At 40.0% G+C, this 17726-nt stretch overlaps 3 protein-coding genes across 6 annotated transcripts; all 3 read left to right on the forward strand.

The window, feature by feature from the left end:
- The first annotated feature begins 322 nt into the window (after positions 1-322).
- On the forward strand, positions 323-10030 carry LOC121866025 (PE-PGRS family protein PE_PGRS30-like). Of its 3 annotated transcripts, none has more exons than XM_042365610.1 (4): positions 323-477; positions 686-1422; positions 1699-2551; positions 9842-10030. In XM_042365610.1, exons 1-4 carry the CDS (start codon positions 447-449, stop codon positions 9931-9933), a joined length of 1713 nt encoding a protein of 570 aa, XP_042221544.1. In that variant the 5' UTR covers positions 323-446; the 3' UTR covers positions 9934-10030. The 3 variants fall into 3 exon arrangements, with proteins under 3 accessions (XP_042221544.1, XP_042221546.1, XP_042221543.1); XM_042365612.1 differs by lacking the exon at positions 9842-10030 and having other exon boundaries at positions 1699-2005; positions 2192-3438; XM_042365609.1 differs by lacking the exon at positions 9842-10030 and having other exon boundaries at positions 1699-3438.
- LOC121866026 (glycine-rich cell wall structural protein 2-like) lies at positions 7262-9373 on the forward strand. 2 transcript variants are annotated; one of them, XR_006088872.1, is made up of 4 exons: positions 7262-7408; positions 7617-8358; positions 8685-8991; positions 9178-9373. XR_006088872.1 is itself a non-coding variant. In XM_042365613.1 (3 exons), the coding sequence occupies exons 1-3, from the start codon at positions 7378-7380 to the stop codon at positions 8938-8940; spliced, it is 1029 nt and encodes a 342-aa protein (XP_042221547.1). In that variant the 5' UTR covers positions 7262-7377; the 3' UTR covers positions 8941-9368. The 2 variants fall into 2 exon arrangements, 1 of the variants encoding a protein (XP_042221547.1); XM_042365613.1 differs by having other exon boundaries at positions 8685-9368.
- Positions 10031-14629: 4599 nt separating the features above from the next.
- Positions 14630-17190, forward strand: LOC121866027 (glycine-rich cell wall structural protein 1.8-like). The gene is made up of 3 exons (XM_042365614.1): positions 14630-14783; positions 14992-15713; positions 16024-17190. Exons 1-3 carry the CDS (start codon positions 14753-14755, stop codon positions 17188-17190), a joined length of 1920 nt encoding a protein of 639 aa, XP_042221548.1. The 5' UTR covers positions 14630-14752.
- Positions 17191-17726: the final 536 nt, after the last annotated feature.

Below are 17726 nucleotides of genomic sequence, written 5' to 3' on the forward strand. Positions count from 1 at the left end.
CCAGAATTTTAAAGGAATCAATTAATACTAAAGACACCTTAATGTATAATAACTTTTTCTTTTTTTTCATTAAATTTATATATGAGCTTTTACATAAGTTTCTATCTAAAATTACCTGTTCAATAACATGTCAGGCTTTAACAAAATATGGTAGTGTCAAGGTCTATGACCCAACCAGCAGTGTTCTACTTAATATAAGCCAAGCAGGTCACCCAATACAGTTCCTCTCACCATCTAGCGACCTTGAGCCCCCCGGAGTGTCTGCCCCCCCGACCATGTATATAAAGCGGCGCCAGTTGGACCCAGCATCACAACTCTCGCTCTGGTCTTCCTCCTCACCTCACCTCCTCCTCGAGACTCACACTCAACACTTGACTCAACAACAACAACACCTCATTCAGAGTCACAACTCATATTAAGACTTTCACAACAAACATCTCCTGAAGATGAAGGTCACAAAACATCTTATATTTATCGGTAAGAGAACTATGTAACTCGTATATGTAATGATCTTTTTCATTAAGTTTCTAATGTATCTCAGAAGACTAACTCTCTCTCTTATTCATTACTGAACACAAACGTAAACTAAAAACTCAATTATCATGTATAAGAATTTTCCTTCCATTAACATCTATGTAATTTTTGTCGTAATTTACAATAAGTTTTATTTTCTTTATTTTCTCAGCCTCGCTAGTTGCGTCATCCTGGGCGGTCAACCTAAATTATTTAACTCCAACGAACGGCTTCAACGGTGGCAACGGTAATGGTAACGGTAATGGAGGTTATAATAATGGAATTAATGGAAATGGCAACGGTGTGATTCTAAACGGCAACGGAAATGGGTTAGTCAATGGAAATGGTAACGGATACGCCAATGGTTTAAATGGAAATGGTGTGATTGTAAACGGTAATGGAAATGGTAATGGATATGTAAATGGCGGAAATGGTAACGGAGTATATACAAACGGCAATGGAAACGGAGTAATCAACGGAAATGGTAACGGATACGCCAATGGTGGTTATGGCAACGGTAATGGACTTATTGTCAACGGCAACAGTGTTGTTAACGGAAACGGATATGCCAATGGTAATGGTTTTGTCAACGGAAACGGTGGTGTTAACGGGAACGGATATACCAATGGAAACGGTAATGGATTTGTCAACGGCAATGGTGCTGTTAATGGGAACGGATATGCCAATGGAAATGGTAATGGTTTAGTCAATGGCAACGGCGCTGTTAACGGGAACGGATACTACAACGGCATCGTGGACCCCATCAGCGCCCTTGCTGATGCTATTGGAGGTGGCGGCGTCCCCGGCGTGGACTATCCCATCCTGGCTTCTGTCCCCTTCACTGGATTCTCCTGCGGCGGACTAATACCCGGATACTACGCTGATACTGCCCCCGAGGCCGGCTGTCAGGTGAGTCTTTTACTGCCCCCGAGGCCGGCTGTCAGCTGAGTCTTATACTGCCCCCGAGGCCGGCTGTCAGCTGAGTCTTATGTCATATAAACTAATACATTCTGAATTTTATGAAGGTTTAGATGTTACGTCTCCTGCTGTATAAAGAAGATATATTCCTTTATTCCTTAAGATTTTTGATAATAGAACTTGAAGCATTTATCTGTTTCCATAATAATGTTGTTTAAAGTAGATGTTGCTTATCTTCAGGTTAATTGATAATGTTGTCCTCGACAGGTGTTTCACATCTGTCAGGCAGATGGCAGGAGCGACTCCTTCCTGTGTCCCAACGGCACCATCTTCAACCAACAGTTCTTCGTGTGTGACTGGTGGTACAACTTTGACTGTTCCACCGCCCCGCAGTTCTACAGTCTCAACGCTCAGATCGGAGTGGTCAACGGTAATGGCAACGGATACTCCAACGGCATCGTCAATGGCATTATTAACGGTAACGGGATTTACGGTAACGGAGCAAATGGCAATGGTGCAGTAAACGGAAATGGTGTCGTCAACGGTAATGGAAACGGATACGCTAATGGCAATGGTTATGCTAATGGCAACGGTAATGGCAATGGATACGTCAATGGTGGCGTAAATGGAAATGGACTCATCAATGGCAATGGCAACGGTTATGCTAATGGCAACGGTAATGGTAACGGATACGTCAATGGTGCAGTAAATGGAAATGGTGTCGTCAATGGTAATGGAAACGGATATGCTAATGGCAATGGTTATGCTAATGGCAACGGTAATGGCAATGGATACGCCAATGGTGCAGTAAATGGAAATGGACTCATCAATGGTAATGGCAACGGTTATGCTAATGGAAACGGCAATGGCAATGGATATGCCAACGGTGCAGTAAATGGAAATGGTCTCATCAACGGCAATGGCAACGGTTATGCAAATGGCAACGGTAATGGAATTAATGGCAACGTAAATGGAAATGGTCTTATCAACGGTAATGGTAATGGTCTTATCAACGGCAACGGTAATGGATACACTAACGGTAACGGAATCAACGGAAATGGAAACGGATACACCAACGGTAATGGAAACGGTAACGGATACGCCAATGGCAACGGTAATGGTATTATCAATGGGAACGGTAATGGACTTTTCAATGGCAACGGTAATGGTCTCATCAACGGCAACGGTAATGGATACACCAACGGCAACGGAGTCAACGGGAACGGGTTGAGCATACCGGCGCCAGCCTCTCCCTCCGGCCTGTACCAGACGCCCGCCTTCTAAGTGTTGCCTCCCACATCTGTCTCAACTCTTACAAACTTTTTGTTATCATACACCGAAGCTGCAGTTAGAGGACATTTGTCTGTGTCTTTCACTACTTCCAGGAATTAATATATGTGAGAGATGTCAGCTTTACCTTCCTTAAGAGGCAGTTAAAACGACTAAGCTAACCAGCTGAGCCTGACATGGCAGGGTCAGGACCATAGTATGCTGTACCTAGTAACTATGTACTGTACATGCTTGCTCTAGTTCTCACTCTTTTATCTGCAACTTAATAAACTTATGTACTTATATAAAGTTATAATACATCTACAACTTATGTTGCACCTGTGGACATGAGCGTCTTTTTCTAAATTATTAATTGCGGTGTTCTAAAAAATAATCCAGGAAATCTTGTATAAATCTTTGTGATTCAGTTAACAGTATTTTTTCTGTATAATAAATAACTCGGTCGTGGTTTCAAGTTAATTAAATTACTTCATTATCTGCTGTATGTTCTAAAGTATTGTTATATTGAGGTGTGGTCAGGGAGCTTAAAATGTTTTCCAAAAATTAACGTGTTACTTGTTAAGAGTTCAACTAAATCTTTACTCGAGATTAATCAATATTTTGTTTATTATATATAATTACAAAGTGTAGTTGACAACCTTTATTTGTTGCTTCAAGATGCTTATTATATTTTCTTATGACAAATATAATCTAAAAAAATAATAAATAATATTATTATGCAATGTGTTTTTATCCTATTCTTATCACGACTTAAACAATAGATTTCTTTCAGATTTACAATAATTCTGAAGATCTAGTATTGTACCTGCAGTAGCTGTCATCTTCATTAAAACATCAAATATGATTCACATGAAGATTAACAAGGTGTAATGATAGGATTGTTTGGTTATAAAACATGGATTAAAAATAAATGGAAACTCGTTATTAGTAGTACAATACAGTTCATATCTATCAATTATACCCAAATACCACTCGAAGATTTCATGTAGAGATACAAGTGAACAAGAAGGAAATAAAAACAATATTTTTTAGTTGTATATGTACATGTATTTTCCCTCCCTCCCTCCCTCAACTCCCTGGCATTTTGTATTTTTCTAAGAGTTAGGAGTTAAAATCATCATTCTCCATTTCCCTCATGACCTTACAGTTAGGCACGTATCCCCTCCCATCTTGGTGGGTTGAGGGAGAACACCTTACCTCAAGAACTGGTTGACAATGAACTGTGATGTAGAGCGCGGCCATACTCACATTAGTGCAGACCACACCACCATAGGCCCCAATAGACACTAAATAATCACCCTGGAGAAAAACTTTCTCACCTCGATACATAAAACCAAATTAAGAGTCAACTTTAAACTAATTACTTCTTCAGCGTATGTACACACCTGCTTAGGCTTCCATGGTCAAGAATTCCCATGATTCCTCCTCACTAGATCATCACTAAGTTCGGTCACTCAAGCTACGTCTTGCAGTGTGAGAAAGCAACACGTATTTCTCTACTTTAGTTACACGTAGTGATATGTGTCAAGCTGGACCCTGAATGAAAGAGTAACAAGTAAATTAGAAGGAAAAATAAGAACTTAAGAATCATATGTTGGGTAATAGAACAAATAAAATAAGAAAAATAGAACTAAGGAAGAGATGTGAGAGTGAAGGAAGTGTCTGGCAGAGATATGACAACAGGAGTTTGTTGTGGTGTTACTGGCATATTGAGAGAATGGTAAGGGAAAGACTGATAAATCCGATGTATAGTTCAGAAGAGGATGGTAGGGGAAGGGAGAGACGGACGGAGTAGGAAGAAGGTAGGAAGGAAGAGAAGGAGAGATGGAGGGAGGAAGAGAGGAACACCTAGAAGGAGATTATCGAGCTGGAAGAAGAACTCAAGAAATCAAGATGGTGGACAAACAAGACGTTGATATGTTTATGAATGAGGAGAGAGACCATGGCGTCGACCAGTTATTGTGGCCGACTGTGTTACTGACGGGTGATCCCAAGTTATATGGAAAGACAGAATAAACCAAACAGATACCTTGAGGTCTTGTTATGAGAGGAGAACACTACAGCAGAACCTATCTGTTGTAGCAAAAAGAGTGAATGAATGATAACGAATGAAGAGAAAGTTTGTTTGTTTCCGGCAATTCTGTGATGTAGTGAAAGTAGTTTTAAATGAATGAAAAATAGTTCTAATATACTCGTAGTTTTATATCTTTGTTACCTTAATTATTGAAATATATTAAGGCTTACTTATGAAACTGCCAACACAAAACTTTTCAATACACAGTCGACAATCCTGGCTGACAGTTATTGAACCTTGTCTTCTCACCCCATGTAGGGATGATTGCTTTACTTCCTCTGTTTATGTGTGTGTGTGAACAGGGTATTGTGAAACCTAAGCATAGGATTTCAATGGAACTTTATAGATTGTTCAAATGATGGCCAGAAAAGAAGTGAATATGTGTGTGTTTGTGTGGAATCGGAATTAGAGGAATGTAAAGAAATTCGTAAAGGAGAGAATTACTGACTCGCTTATAAATTGACCCTCGATTCGTGTTTCGTAATCGTTCATTGAATGTGTATCGACGTGGGAATGAGTATTTTTGGAACATGTACTATCGTTGACAAAAGTTCGCTCCCTGTAGTGAAACTGAGACACGGGAATGAGTCTCCGAACTGACTTACCCTCATTGTTATCTGGTGCTGGTGTGCTGTGAGGGTCGATACTGCTTCAGTTTGGGAAGGAGCAAACCTTTGTCCACGATAGTACTGTGCAGCCACGGTCAAAAGTCCTGTCGTCTCTCCTGCTGCTTCACTAACCCTGAGATTCAGACTCGCGAACCCGAGGCAGTAGACATTGATGCATTATTGTGTCCACGGATTCTTTGGATTCACGAGTCTGAATTGCTGGATTCATGAAGCAGCAGGAGAGGCGACAGGACTTTATACTGTACTGTACAAGTGAGATGTTTCCTAAATGATAGTGTTAGTATGAACAAACCTGACGAAACAACCTAACAATTAAAGTATAATGAAGGAATGTGAAGTGTTCTGTGGAGGCAGATGAACCACAACACCGGAAAAATAGTTGATCAACTTGGTACATAACTTTACAAACAAGGATCATGTTTACGTTACAATAATTATAAGGTATCATAATAGTTTTTTCATAAAATTTACAAGAAATTATATTAAAAGTCTCAAAAGGAAAATAAATATACTCGAATTTGATGAGATTTACAAAGAACAAGAATAAAAGTAAAGACAAAAGAACTTATGTTTTAATTAATTTTGGTGGATCTTGACGAAATTTAATAAGCTAATTAGGTGATATTGTTACAGAAAGACAAAAAAAAAACTTTCATTCAGTTGAAAAAAACCAGAAACTCAATATTGTTTACATCGACGATAAAGACAATACCGAGACTATAACATAAATTCTCCTTATATCTCACTACTTTTACCTAACCTAACCTAACCTAACCTGTAGATAGGACGAGATATATTCATAAACGAAAGATCTATTATGAAAAGTTTAATCATCGTCAGTGAAAGTCAGAGTTCCTCACTCGACACGTGAGTTGCTTTCATAACTCAATGTCTCACCTTCTGTAGATAGGACGAGATATATTAATAAACAAAGATCTATTATGAAAAGTTTAATCTCGTCAGTGAAAGTCAGAGTTCCTCACCAGGTCACGTGAGTTGCTTTCATAACTCAATGTCTCACCTTCTGTAAACAACAACTGTCAAATATCATAAGTTCCTTCACCTTTTTTCAAACAAGGGAAGAATTTTCTCATCGGTTACAAATTTACTTTCATTTTAATTAAAATTTAAGAGTCCAGTTTTATACCACAACCCAGCCTTATACCACAGTCCAGCCTTATATCACAGTCCAGCCTTATACTACAGTCCAGCCTTATGCCACAGCCCTACTTTATACCAGAGTCCAGCCTTATACCACAGCCACTCCCTCCACCACCTCGTGTCCTCCCATCACCACTGTTGCCAACACAAACTACTGTCCTATCTCGTCTGTACATCAACCAACGATAAATAAATACTTTAACACCTGAGGGAAAACTTATCATAAAGGTTTTCATCACTAAAAAAGTCTCAGTTGATGATAAATTCTGTTTATATTTACCCATTAGTTCAGTATTGCATAAGAGGAATTCCCATACTGAGTGAACGTTGCTGATTCTTCTGTATATATCAACAGTATGAAGGTAATCCAGAATTTTAAAGGAATCAATTAATACTAAAGACACCCTAATGTATAATAACTTTTTCTTTTTTTTCATTAAATTTGTACATGAGCTTTTACATAAGTTTCTCTCTAAAATTACCTATTCCATAACATGTCAGGCTTAAAAAAAATATGGTAGTGTCAAGGTCTATGACCCAACCAGCAGTGTTCTACTTAATATCAGCCAAGCAGGTCACCCAATACAGTTCCTCTCACCATCTAGCGACCTTGAGCCTCCCGGACCACCATATAAAGCGGCGCCAGTTGGACCCAGCATCACAACTCTCGCTCTGGTCTTCCTCCTCACCTCACCTCCTCCTCGAGACTCACACTCAACACTTGACTCAACAACAACACTCATTCAGAGTCACAACTCATATTAAGACTTTCACAACAAACATCTCCTGAAGATGAAGGTCACAAAACATCTTATATTTATCGGTAAGAGAACTATGTAACTCGTATATGTAGTGATCTTTTTCATTAAGTTTCTAATGTATCTCAGAAGACTAACTCTCTCTCTTATTCATTACTGAACACAAACGTAAACTAAAAACTCAATTATCATGTATAAGAATTTTCCTTCCATTAACATCTATGTAATTTTTGTCGTAATTTACAATAAGTTTTACTTTCTTTATTTTCTCAGCCTCGCTAGTTGCGTCATCCTGGGCGGTCAACCTAAATTATTTAACTCCAACGAACGGCTTCAACGGTGGCAACGGTAATGGTAACGGTAATGGAGGTTATAATAATGGAATTAATGGAAATGGCAACGGTGTGATTCTAAACGGCAACGGAAATGGGTTAGTCAATGGAAATGGTAACGGATACGCCAATGGTTTAAATGGAAATGGTGTGATTGTAAACGGTAATGGAAATGGTAATGGATATGTAAATGGCGGAAATGGTAACGGAGTATATACAAACGGCAATGGAAACGGAGTAATCAACGGAAATGGTAACGGATACGCCAATGGTGGTTATGGCAACGGTAATGGACTTATTGTCAACGGCAACGGTGTTGTTAACGGAAACGGATATGCCAATGGAAATGGTAATGGTTTTGTCAACGGCAACGGTGGTGTTAACGGGAACGGATATACCAATGGAAACGGTAATGGATTTGTCAACGGCAATGGTGCTGTTAATGGGAACGGATATGCCAATGGAAATGGTAATGGTTTAGTCAACGGCAACGGCGCTGTTAACGGGAACGGATACTACAACGGCATCGTGGACCCCATCAGCGCCCTTGCAGATGCTATTGGAGGTGGCGGCGTCCCCGGCGTGGACTATCCCATCCTGGCTTCTGTCCCCTTCACTGGATTCTCCTGCGGCGGACTAATACCCGGATACTACGCTGATACTGCCCCGAGGCCGGCTGTCAGGTGAGTCTTTTGGCTGTCAGGTGAGTCTTTTACTGCCCCCGAGGCCGGCTGTCAGCTGAGTCTTATACTGCCCCCGAGGCCGGCTGTCAGCTGGGTTTTAGCCCCGAGGCCGGCTGTCAGCTGAGTCTTATGTCATATAAACTAATACATTCTGAATTTTATGAAGGTTTAGTTGTTACGTCTCCTGCTGTATAAAGAAGATATATTCCTTTATTCCTTAAGATTTTTGATAATAGAACTTGAAGCATTTATCTGTTTCCATAATAATGTTGTTTAAAGTAGATGTTGCTTATCTTCAGGTTAATTGATAATGTTGTCCTCGACAGGTGTTTCACATCTGTCAGGCAGATGGCAGGAGCGACTCCTTCCTGTGTCCCAACGGCACCATCTTCAACCAACAGTTCTTCGTGTGTGACTGGTGGTACAACTTTGACTGTTCCACCGCCCCGCAGTTCTACAGTCTCAACGCTCAGATCGGAGTGGTCAACGGTAATGGCAACGGATACTCCAACGGCATCGTCAATGGCATTATTAACGGTAACGGGATTTACGGTAACGGAGCAAATGGCAATGGTGCAGTAAACGGAAATGGTGTCGTCAACGGTAATGGAAACGGATACGCTAATGGCAATGGTTATGCTAATGGCAACGGTAATGGCAATGGATACGTCAATGGTGCAGTAAATGGAAATGGACTCATCAATGGCAATGGCAACGGTTATGCTAATGGCAACGGTAATGGTAACGGATACGTCAATGGTGCAGTAAATGGAAATGGTGTCGTCAATGGTAATGGAAACGGATATGCTAATGGCAATGGTTATGCTAATGGCAACGGTAATGGCAATGGATACGTCAATGGTGCAGTAAATGGAAATGGACTCATCAATGGCAATGGCAACGGTTATGCAAATGGAAACGGCAATGGCAATGGATATGCCAACGGTGCAGTAAATGGAAATGGTCTCATCAACGGCAATGGCAACGGTTATGCAAATGGCAACGGTAATGGTAATGGTCTTATCAACGGCAATGGTAATGGTCTTATAACGGCAACGGTAATGGATACAACTGGTAATGGTCTTATCAACGGCAACGGTAATGGATACGGAAACGGAATCAACGGAATGGTAACGATACGGAGTAACGGTATACGGATACGCAATGGCAATGGTTATGCTAATGGAAACGGTAACCAACGGTGCAGTAAATGGAAATGGTCTCATCAACGGCAATGGCAACGGTTATGTAAATGGCAACGGTAATGGAATTAATGGCAACGGAAATGGTAATGGTCTTATCAACGGCAACGGTAATGGATATACTAACGGGAACGGAATCAACGGAAATGGAAACGGATACACCAACGGTAATGGAAACGGTAATGGATACGCCAATGGCAACGGTAATGGTATTATCAATGGAAACGGTAATGGACTTTTCAATGGCAACGGTAATGGTCTTATCAACGGCAACGGTAATGGATACACCAATGGTAACGGAGTCAACGGGAACGGGTTGAGCATACCGGCGCCAGCCTCTCCCTCCGGCCTGTACCAGACGCCCGCCTTCTAAGTGTTGCCTCCCACATCTGTCTCAACTCTTACAAACTTTTTGTTATCATACACCGAAGCTGCAGTTAGAGGACATTTGTCTGTGTCTTTCACTCCTTTCCAGGAATTAATATATGTGAGAGATGTCAGCTTTACCTTCCTTAAGAGGCAGCTAAAACGACTAAGCTAACCAGCTGAGCCTGACATGGCAGGGTCAGGACCATAGTATGCTGTACCTAGTAACTATATACTGTACATGCTTGCTCTAGTTCTCACTCTTTTATCTACAACTTAATACACTTATGTACTTATATAAAGTTATAATACATTTACAACTTATGTTGCACCTGTGAACATGAGCGTCTTTTTCTAAATTATTAATTGCGGTGTTCTAAAAAATAATCCAGGAAATCTTGTATAAATCTTTGTGATTCAGTTAACAGTATTTTTTCTGTATAATAAATAACTCGGTCGTGGTTTCAAGTTAATTAAATTACTTCATTATCTGCTGTATGTTCTAAAGTATTGTTATATTGAGGTGTGGTCAGGGAGCTTAAAATGTTTTCCAAAAATTAACTTGTTACTTGTTAAGAGTTCAACTAAATCTTTACTCGAGATTAATCAATATTTTGTTTATTATATATAATTACAAAGTGTAGTTGACAACCTTTATTTGTTGCTTCAAGATGCTTATTATATTTTCTTATGACAAATATAATCTAAAAAAATAATAAATAATATTATTATGCAATGTGTTTTTATCCTATTCTTATCACGACTTAAACAATAGATTTCTTTCAGATTTACAATAATTCTGAAGATCTAGTATTGTACCTGCAGTAGCTGTCATCTTCATTAAAACATCAAATATGATTCACATGAAGATTAACAAGGTGTAATGATAGGATTGTTTGGTTATAAAACATGGATTAAAAATAAATGGAAACTCGTTATTAGTAGTACAATACAGTTCATATCTATCAATTGTACCCAAATACCACTCGAAGATTTCATGTACAGAACCAAGTGAACAAGAAGGAAATAAAAACAATATTTTTTAGTTGTATATGTACATGTATTTTCCCTCCCTCCCTCAACTCCCTGGCATTTTGTATTTTTCTAAGAGTTAGGAGTTAAAATCATCATTCTCCATTTCCCTCATGACCTTACAGTTAGGCACGTATCCCCTCCCATCTTGGTGGGTTGAGGGAGAACACCTTACCTCAAGAACTGGTTGACAATAAATTATCACCCTGGAGAAAAACTTTCTCACCTCGATACATAAAACCAAATTAAGAGTCAACTTTAAACTAATTACTTCTTCAGCGTATGTACACACCTGCTTAGGCTTCCATGGTCAAGAATTCCCATGATTCCTCCTCACTAGATCATCACTAAGTTCGGTCACTCAAGCTACGTCTTGCAGTGTGAGAAAGCAACACGTATTTCTCTACTTTAGTTACACGTAGTGATATGTGTCAAGCTGGACCCTGAATGAAAGAGTAACAAGTAAATTAGAAGGAAAAATAAAGAACTTAAGAATCATATGTTGGGTAATAGAACAAATAAAATAAGAAAAATAGAACTAAGGAAGAGATGTGAGAGTGAAGGAAGTGTCTGGCAGAGATATGACAACAGGAGTTTGTTGTGGTGTTACTGGCATATTGAGAGAATGGTAAGGGAAAGACTGATAAATCCGATGTATAGTTCAGAGGAGGATGGTAGGGGAAGGGAGAGACGGACGGAGTAGGAAGAAGGTAGGAAGGAAGAGAAGGAGAGATGGAGGGAGGAAGAGAGGAACACCTAGAAGGAGATTATCGAGCTGGAAGAAGAACTCAAGAAATCAAGATGGTGGACAAACAAGACGTTGATATGTTTATGAATGAGGAGAGAGACCATGGCGTCGACCAGTTGTTGTGGCCGACGGTGTTACTGACGGGTGATCCCAAGTTATATGGAAAGACAGAATAAACCAAACAGATACCTTGAGGTCTTGTTATGAGAGGAGAACACTACAGCAGAACCTATCTGTTGTAGCAGAAAGAGTGAATGAATGATAACGAATGAAGAGAAAGTTTGTTTGTTTCTGGCAATTCTGTGATGTAGTGAAAGTAGTTTTAAATGAATGAAAAATAGTTCTAATATACTCTTAGTTTTATATCTTTGTTCCCTCAATTATTGAAATATATTAAGGCTTACTTATGAAACTGCCAACACAAAACTTTTCAATACACAGTCGACAATCCTGGCTGACAGCTATTGAACCTTGTCTTCTCACCCCATGTAGGGATGATTGCTTTACTTCCTCTGTGTGTGTGTGTGTGAACAGGGTATTGTGAACCCTAAGCATAGGATTTCAATGGAACTTTATAGATTGTTCAAATGATGGCCAGAAAAGAAGTGAATATGTGTGTGTTTGTGTGGAATTGGTATTAGAGGAATGTAAAGAAATTAGTAAAGGAGAGAATTACTGACTCGCTTATATATTTGACCCTCGATTCGTGTTTCGTATTCGTTCATTGAATCTGTATCGAAGTGGGAATGAGTATTTTTGGAACATGTACTATCGTGGACAAAAGTTCGCTCCCTGTAGTGAAACTGAGACACGGGAATGAGTCGCCGAACTGACTTACCCTCATTGTTATCTGGTGCTGGTGTGCTGTGAGGGTCGATGCTGCTTCAGTTTGGGAAGGAGCAAACTTTTGTCCACGATAGTACTGTGCAGCCACGGTCAAAACTCCTGTCGTCTCTCCTGCTGCTTCACTAACCCTGAGATTCAGACTCGTGAACCCGAAGCAGTAGACATTTATGCATTATTGTGTCCACGGATTCTTTGGATTCACGAGTCTGATTTACTGGATTCATGAAGCAGCAGGAGAGGCGACAGGACTTTATACTGTACTGTACAAGTGAGATGTTTCCTGAATGATAGTGTTAGTATGAACAAACCTGACGAAACAACCTAACAATTAAAGTATAATGAAGGAATGTGAAGTGTTGTATGGAGGCAGATGAACCACAACACGGGAAAAATAGTTGATCAACTTGGTACATAACTTTACAAACAAGGATCATGTTTATGTTACAATAATTATAAGGTATCATAATAGTTTTTTCATAAAATTTACTAGAAATTATATTAAAAGTCTCAAAAGGAAAATAAATATACTCGAATTTGATGAGATTTACTAAAGAACAAGAATAAAAGTAAAAACAAAAGAACTTATGTTTTAATTAATTTTGGTGGATCTTGACGAAATTTAATAAGCTAATTAGGTGATATTATTACAGAAAGACAAAAAAAAAACTTTCATTCAGTTGAAAAAAAAACAGAAACTCAATATTGTTTACATCGACGATAAAGACAATACCGAGACAATAACATAAATTCTCCTTATATCTCACTACTTTTACCTAACCTAACCTAACCTAACCTGTAGATAGGACGAGATATATTCATAAACGAAAGATCTATTATGAAAAGTTTAATCTCGTCAGTGAAAGTCAGAGTTCCTCACCAGGTCACGTGAGTTGCTTTCATAACTCAATGTCTCACCTTCTGTAAACAACAACTGTCAAATATCATAAGTTCCTTCACCTTTTTTCAAACAAGGGAAGAATTTTCTCATCGGTTACAAATTTACTTTCATTTTAATTAATATTAAAGAGTCCAGTTTTATACCACTGCCCAGCCTTATACCACAGTCCAGCCTTATACCACAGTCCGGCCTTATACCACAGTCCAGCCTTATACCACAGTCCAGCCTTATACCACAATCCAGCCTTATACCACAGTCCTAAATTATACCACAGTCCAGCCTTATACCACAGCCCAGCCTTATACCACAGTCCAGCCTTATACCACAGTCCAGCCTTATACCACAGTCCAGCCTTATACCACAATCCAGCCTCATACCACAGTCCTACATTATACCACAGTCCAGCCTTATACCGCAATCCAGCCTTATACCACAGTCCTACATTATACCACAGTCCAGCCTTATACCACAGTCCAGCCTTATACCACAGTCCAGCCTTATACCACAGTCCAGCCGTATACTACATTCCAGCCTTATACCACAGTCTAGCCTTATACCACAGCCCTACTTTATACCACAGTCCAGCCTTATACCACAGCCACTCCCTCCACCACCTCTTGTCCTCCCATCACCACTGTTGCCAACACAAACTACTGTCCTATCTCGTCTGTACATCAAACAACGATAAATAAATACTTTAACACCTGAGGGAAAACTTATCATAAAGGTATTCATCATTAAAAAAGTCTCAGTTGATGATAAATTCTGTTTATATTTACCCATTAGTTCAGTAAGAGGAATTCCCATACTGAGTGAACGTTTGCTGATTCGTCTGTATATATCAACAGTATGAAGGTAATTCAGAATTTTAAAGGAATCAATTAAAACTAAAGACACCGTAATGTATAATAACTTTTTCATTTTTTTCATTAAATTTATATATGAGCTTTTACATAAGTTTCTCTCTAAATTTACCTGTTCCATAACATTTCAGGCTTTAACAAAATATGGTAGTGCCAAGGTCTATGACCCAACCAGCAGTGTTCTACTTAATATAAGCCAAGCAGGTCATCCAATACAGTTCCTCTCACCATCTAGCGACCTTGAGCCCCCCGGAGTGTCTGCCCCCCGACCATGTATATAAAGCGGCGCCAATTGGACCCAGCATCACAACTCTCGCTCTGGTCTTCCTCCTCACCTCACCTCCTCCTCGAGACTCACACTCAACACTTGACTCAACAACAACACCTCACTCAGAGTCACAACTCATATTAAGACTTTCACAACAAACATCTCCTGAAGATGAAGGTCACAAAACATCTTATATTTATCGGTAAGAGAACTATGTAACTCGTATATGTAATGACCTTTTTCATTAAGTTTCTAATGTATCTCAGAAGACTAACTCTCTCTCTTATTCATTACTGAACACAAACGTAAACTAAAAGCTCAATTATCACGTATAAGAATTTTCCTTCCATTAACATCTATGTAATTTTTGTCGTAATTTACAATAAGTTTTACTTTCTTTATTTTCTCAGCCTCGCTAGTTGCGTCATCCTGGGCGGTCAACCTAAATTATTTAACTCCAACGAACGGCTTCAATGGTGGCAACGGTAATGGTAACGGTAATGGAGGTTATAATAATGGAATTAATGGAAATGGCAACGGAAATGGGTTAGTCAATGGAAATGGTAACGGATACGCCAATGGTTTAAATGGAAATGGTGTGATTGTAAACGGTAATGGAAATGGTAATGGATATGTAAATGGCGGAAATGGTAACGGAGTATATACAAACGGCAATGGAAACGGAGTAATCAACGGAAATGGTAACGGATACACCAATGGTGGTTATGGCAACGGTAATGGACTTATTGTCAACGGCAACGGTGTTGTTAACGGAAACGGATATGCCAATGGAAATGGTAATGGTTTTGTCAACGGCAACGGTGGTGTTAACGGGAACGGATATACCAATGGAAATGGTAATGGTTTAGTCAACGGCAATGGTGCTGTTAATGGGAACGGATATGCCAATGGAAATGGTAATGGTTTAGTCAACGGCAACGGCGCTGTTAACGGGAACGGATACTACAACGGCATCGTGGGCCCCATCAGCGCCCTTGCAGATGCTATTGGAGGTGGTGGCGTCCCCGGCGTGGACTATCCCATCCTGGCTTCTGTCCCCTTCACTGGATTCTCCTGCGGCGGACTAATACCCGGATACTACGCTGATACTGCCCTCGAGGCCGGCTGTCAGGTGAGTCTTTTACTGCCCCCGAGGCCGGCTGTCAGCTGAGTCTTATACTGCCCCCGAGGCCGGCTGTCAGCTGGGTTTTATACTGCCCCGAGGCCGGCTGTCAGCTGAGTCTTATGTCATATAAACTAATACATTCTGAATTTTATGAAGGTTTAGTTGTTACGTCTCCTGCTGTATAAAGAAGATATATTCCTTTATTCCTTAAGATTTTTGATAATAGAACTTGAAGCATTTATCTGTTTCCATAATAATGTTGTTTAAAGTAGATGTTGCTTATCTTCAGGTTAATTGATAATGTTGTCCTCGACAGGTGTTTCACATCTGTCAGGCAGATGGCAGGAGCGACTCCTTCCTGTGTCCCAACGGCACCATCTTCAACCAACAGTTCTTCGTGTGTGACTGGTGGTACAACTTTGACTGTTCCACCGCCCCGCAGTTCTACAGTCTCAACGCTCAGATCGGAGTGGTCAACGGTAATGGCAACGGATACTCCAACGGCATCGTCAATGGCATTATTAACGGTAACGGGATTTACGGTAACGGAGCAAATGGCAATGGTGCAGTAAACGGAAATGGTGTCGTCAACGGTAATGGAAACGGATACGCTAATGGCAATGGTTATGCTAATGGCAACGGTAATGGCAATGGATACGTCAATGGTGGAGTAAATGGAAATGGACTCATCAATGGCAATGGCAACGGTTATGCTAATGGCAACGGTAATGGTAACGGATACGTCAATGGTGCAGTAAATGGAAATGGTGTCGTCAATGGTAATGGAAACGGATACGCTAATGGCAACGGTAATGGCAATGGATACGTCAATGGTGCAGTAAATGGAAATGGACTCATCAATGGCAATGGCAACGGTTATGCTAATGGCAACGGTAATGGTAACGGATACGTCAATGGTGCAGTAAATGGAAATGGTGTCGTCAATGGTAATGGAAACGGATACGCTAATGGCAATGGTTATGCTAATGGCAACGGTAATGGCAATGGATACGCCAATGGTGCAGTAAATGGAAATGGACTCATCAATGGTAATGGCAACGGTTATGCTAATGGAAACGGCAATGGCAATGGATATGCCAACGGTGCAGTAAATGGAAATGGTCTCATCAACGGCAATGGCAACGGTTATGCAAATGGCAACGGTAATGGAATTAATGGCAACGTAAATGGAAATGGTAATGGTCTTATCAACGGCAACGGTAATGGATATACTAACGGTAACGGAATCAACGGAAATGGAAACGGATACACCAACGGTAATGGAAACGGTAACGGATACGCCAATGGCAACGGTAATGGTATTATCAATGGGAACGGTAATGGACTTTTCAATGGCAACGGTAATGGTCTCATCAACGGCAACGGTAATGGATACACCAACGGCAACGGAGTCAACGGGAACGGGTTGAGCATACCGGCGCCAGCCTCTCCCTCCGGCCTGTACCAGACGCCCGCCTTCTAAGTGTTGCCTCCCACATCTGTCTCAACTCTTACAAACTTTTTGTTATCATACACCGAAGCTGCAGTTAGAGGACATTTGTCTGTGTCTTTCACTACTTCCAGGAATTAATATATGTGAGAGATGTCAGCTTTACCTTCCTTAAGAGGCAGCTAAAACGACTAAGCTAACCAGCTGAGCCTGACATGGCAGGGTCAGGACCATAGTATGCTGTACCTAGTAACTATATACTGTACATGCTTGCTCTAGTTCTCACTCTTTTATCTACAACTTAATACACTTATGTACTTATATAAAGTTATAATACATTTACAACTTATGTTGCACCTGTGGACATGAGCGTCTTTTTCTAAATTATTAATTGCGGTGTTCTAAAAAATAATCCAGGAAATCTTGTATAAATCTTTGTGATTCAGTTAACAGTATTTTTTCTGTATAATAAATAACTCGGTCGTGGTTTCAAGTTAATTAAATTACTTCATTATCTGCTGTATGTTCTAAAGTATTGTTATATTGAGGTGTGGTCAGGGAGCTTAAAA

Source organism: Homarus americanus, unplaced genomic scaffold (assembly GCF_018991925.1).
Source record: "Homarus americanus isolate GMGI-L3 unplaced genomic scaffold, GMGI_Hamer_2.0 scaffold28201, whole genome shotgun sequence".
In the NCBI taxonomy this organism is placed as follows: domain Eukaryota; kingdom Metazoa; phylum Arthropoda; class Malacostraca; order Decapoda; family Nephropidae; genus Homarus; species Homarus americanus.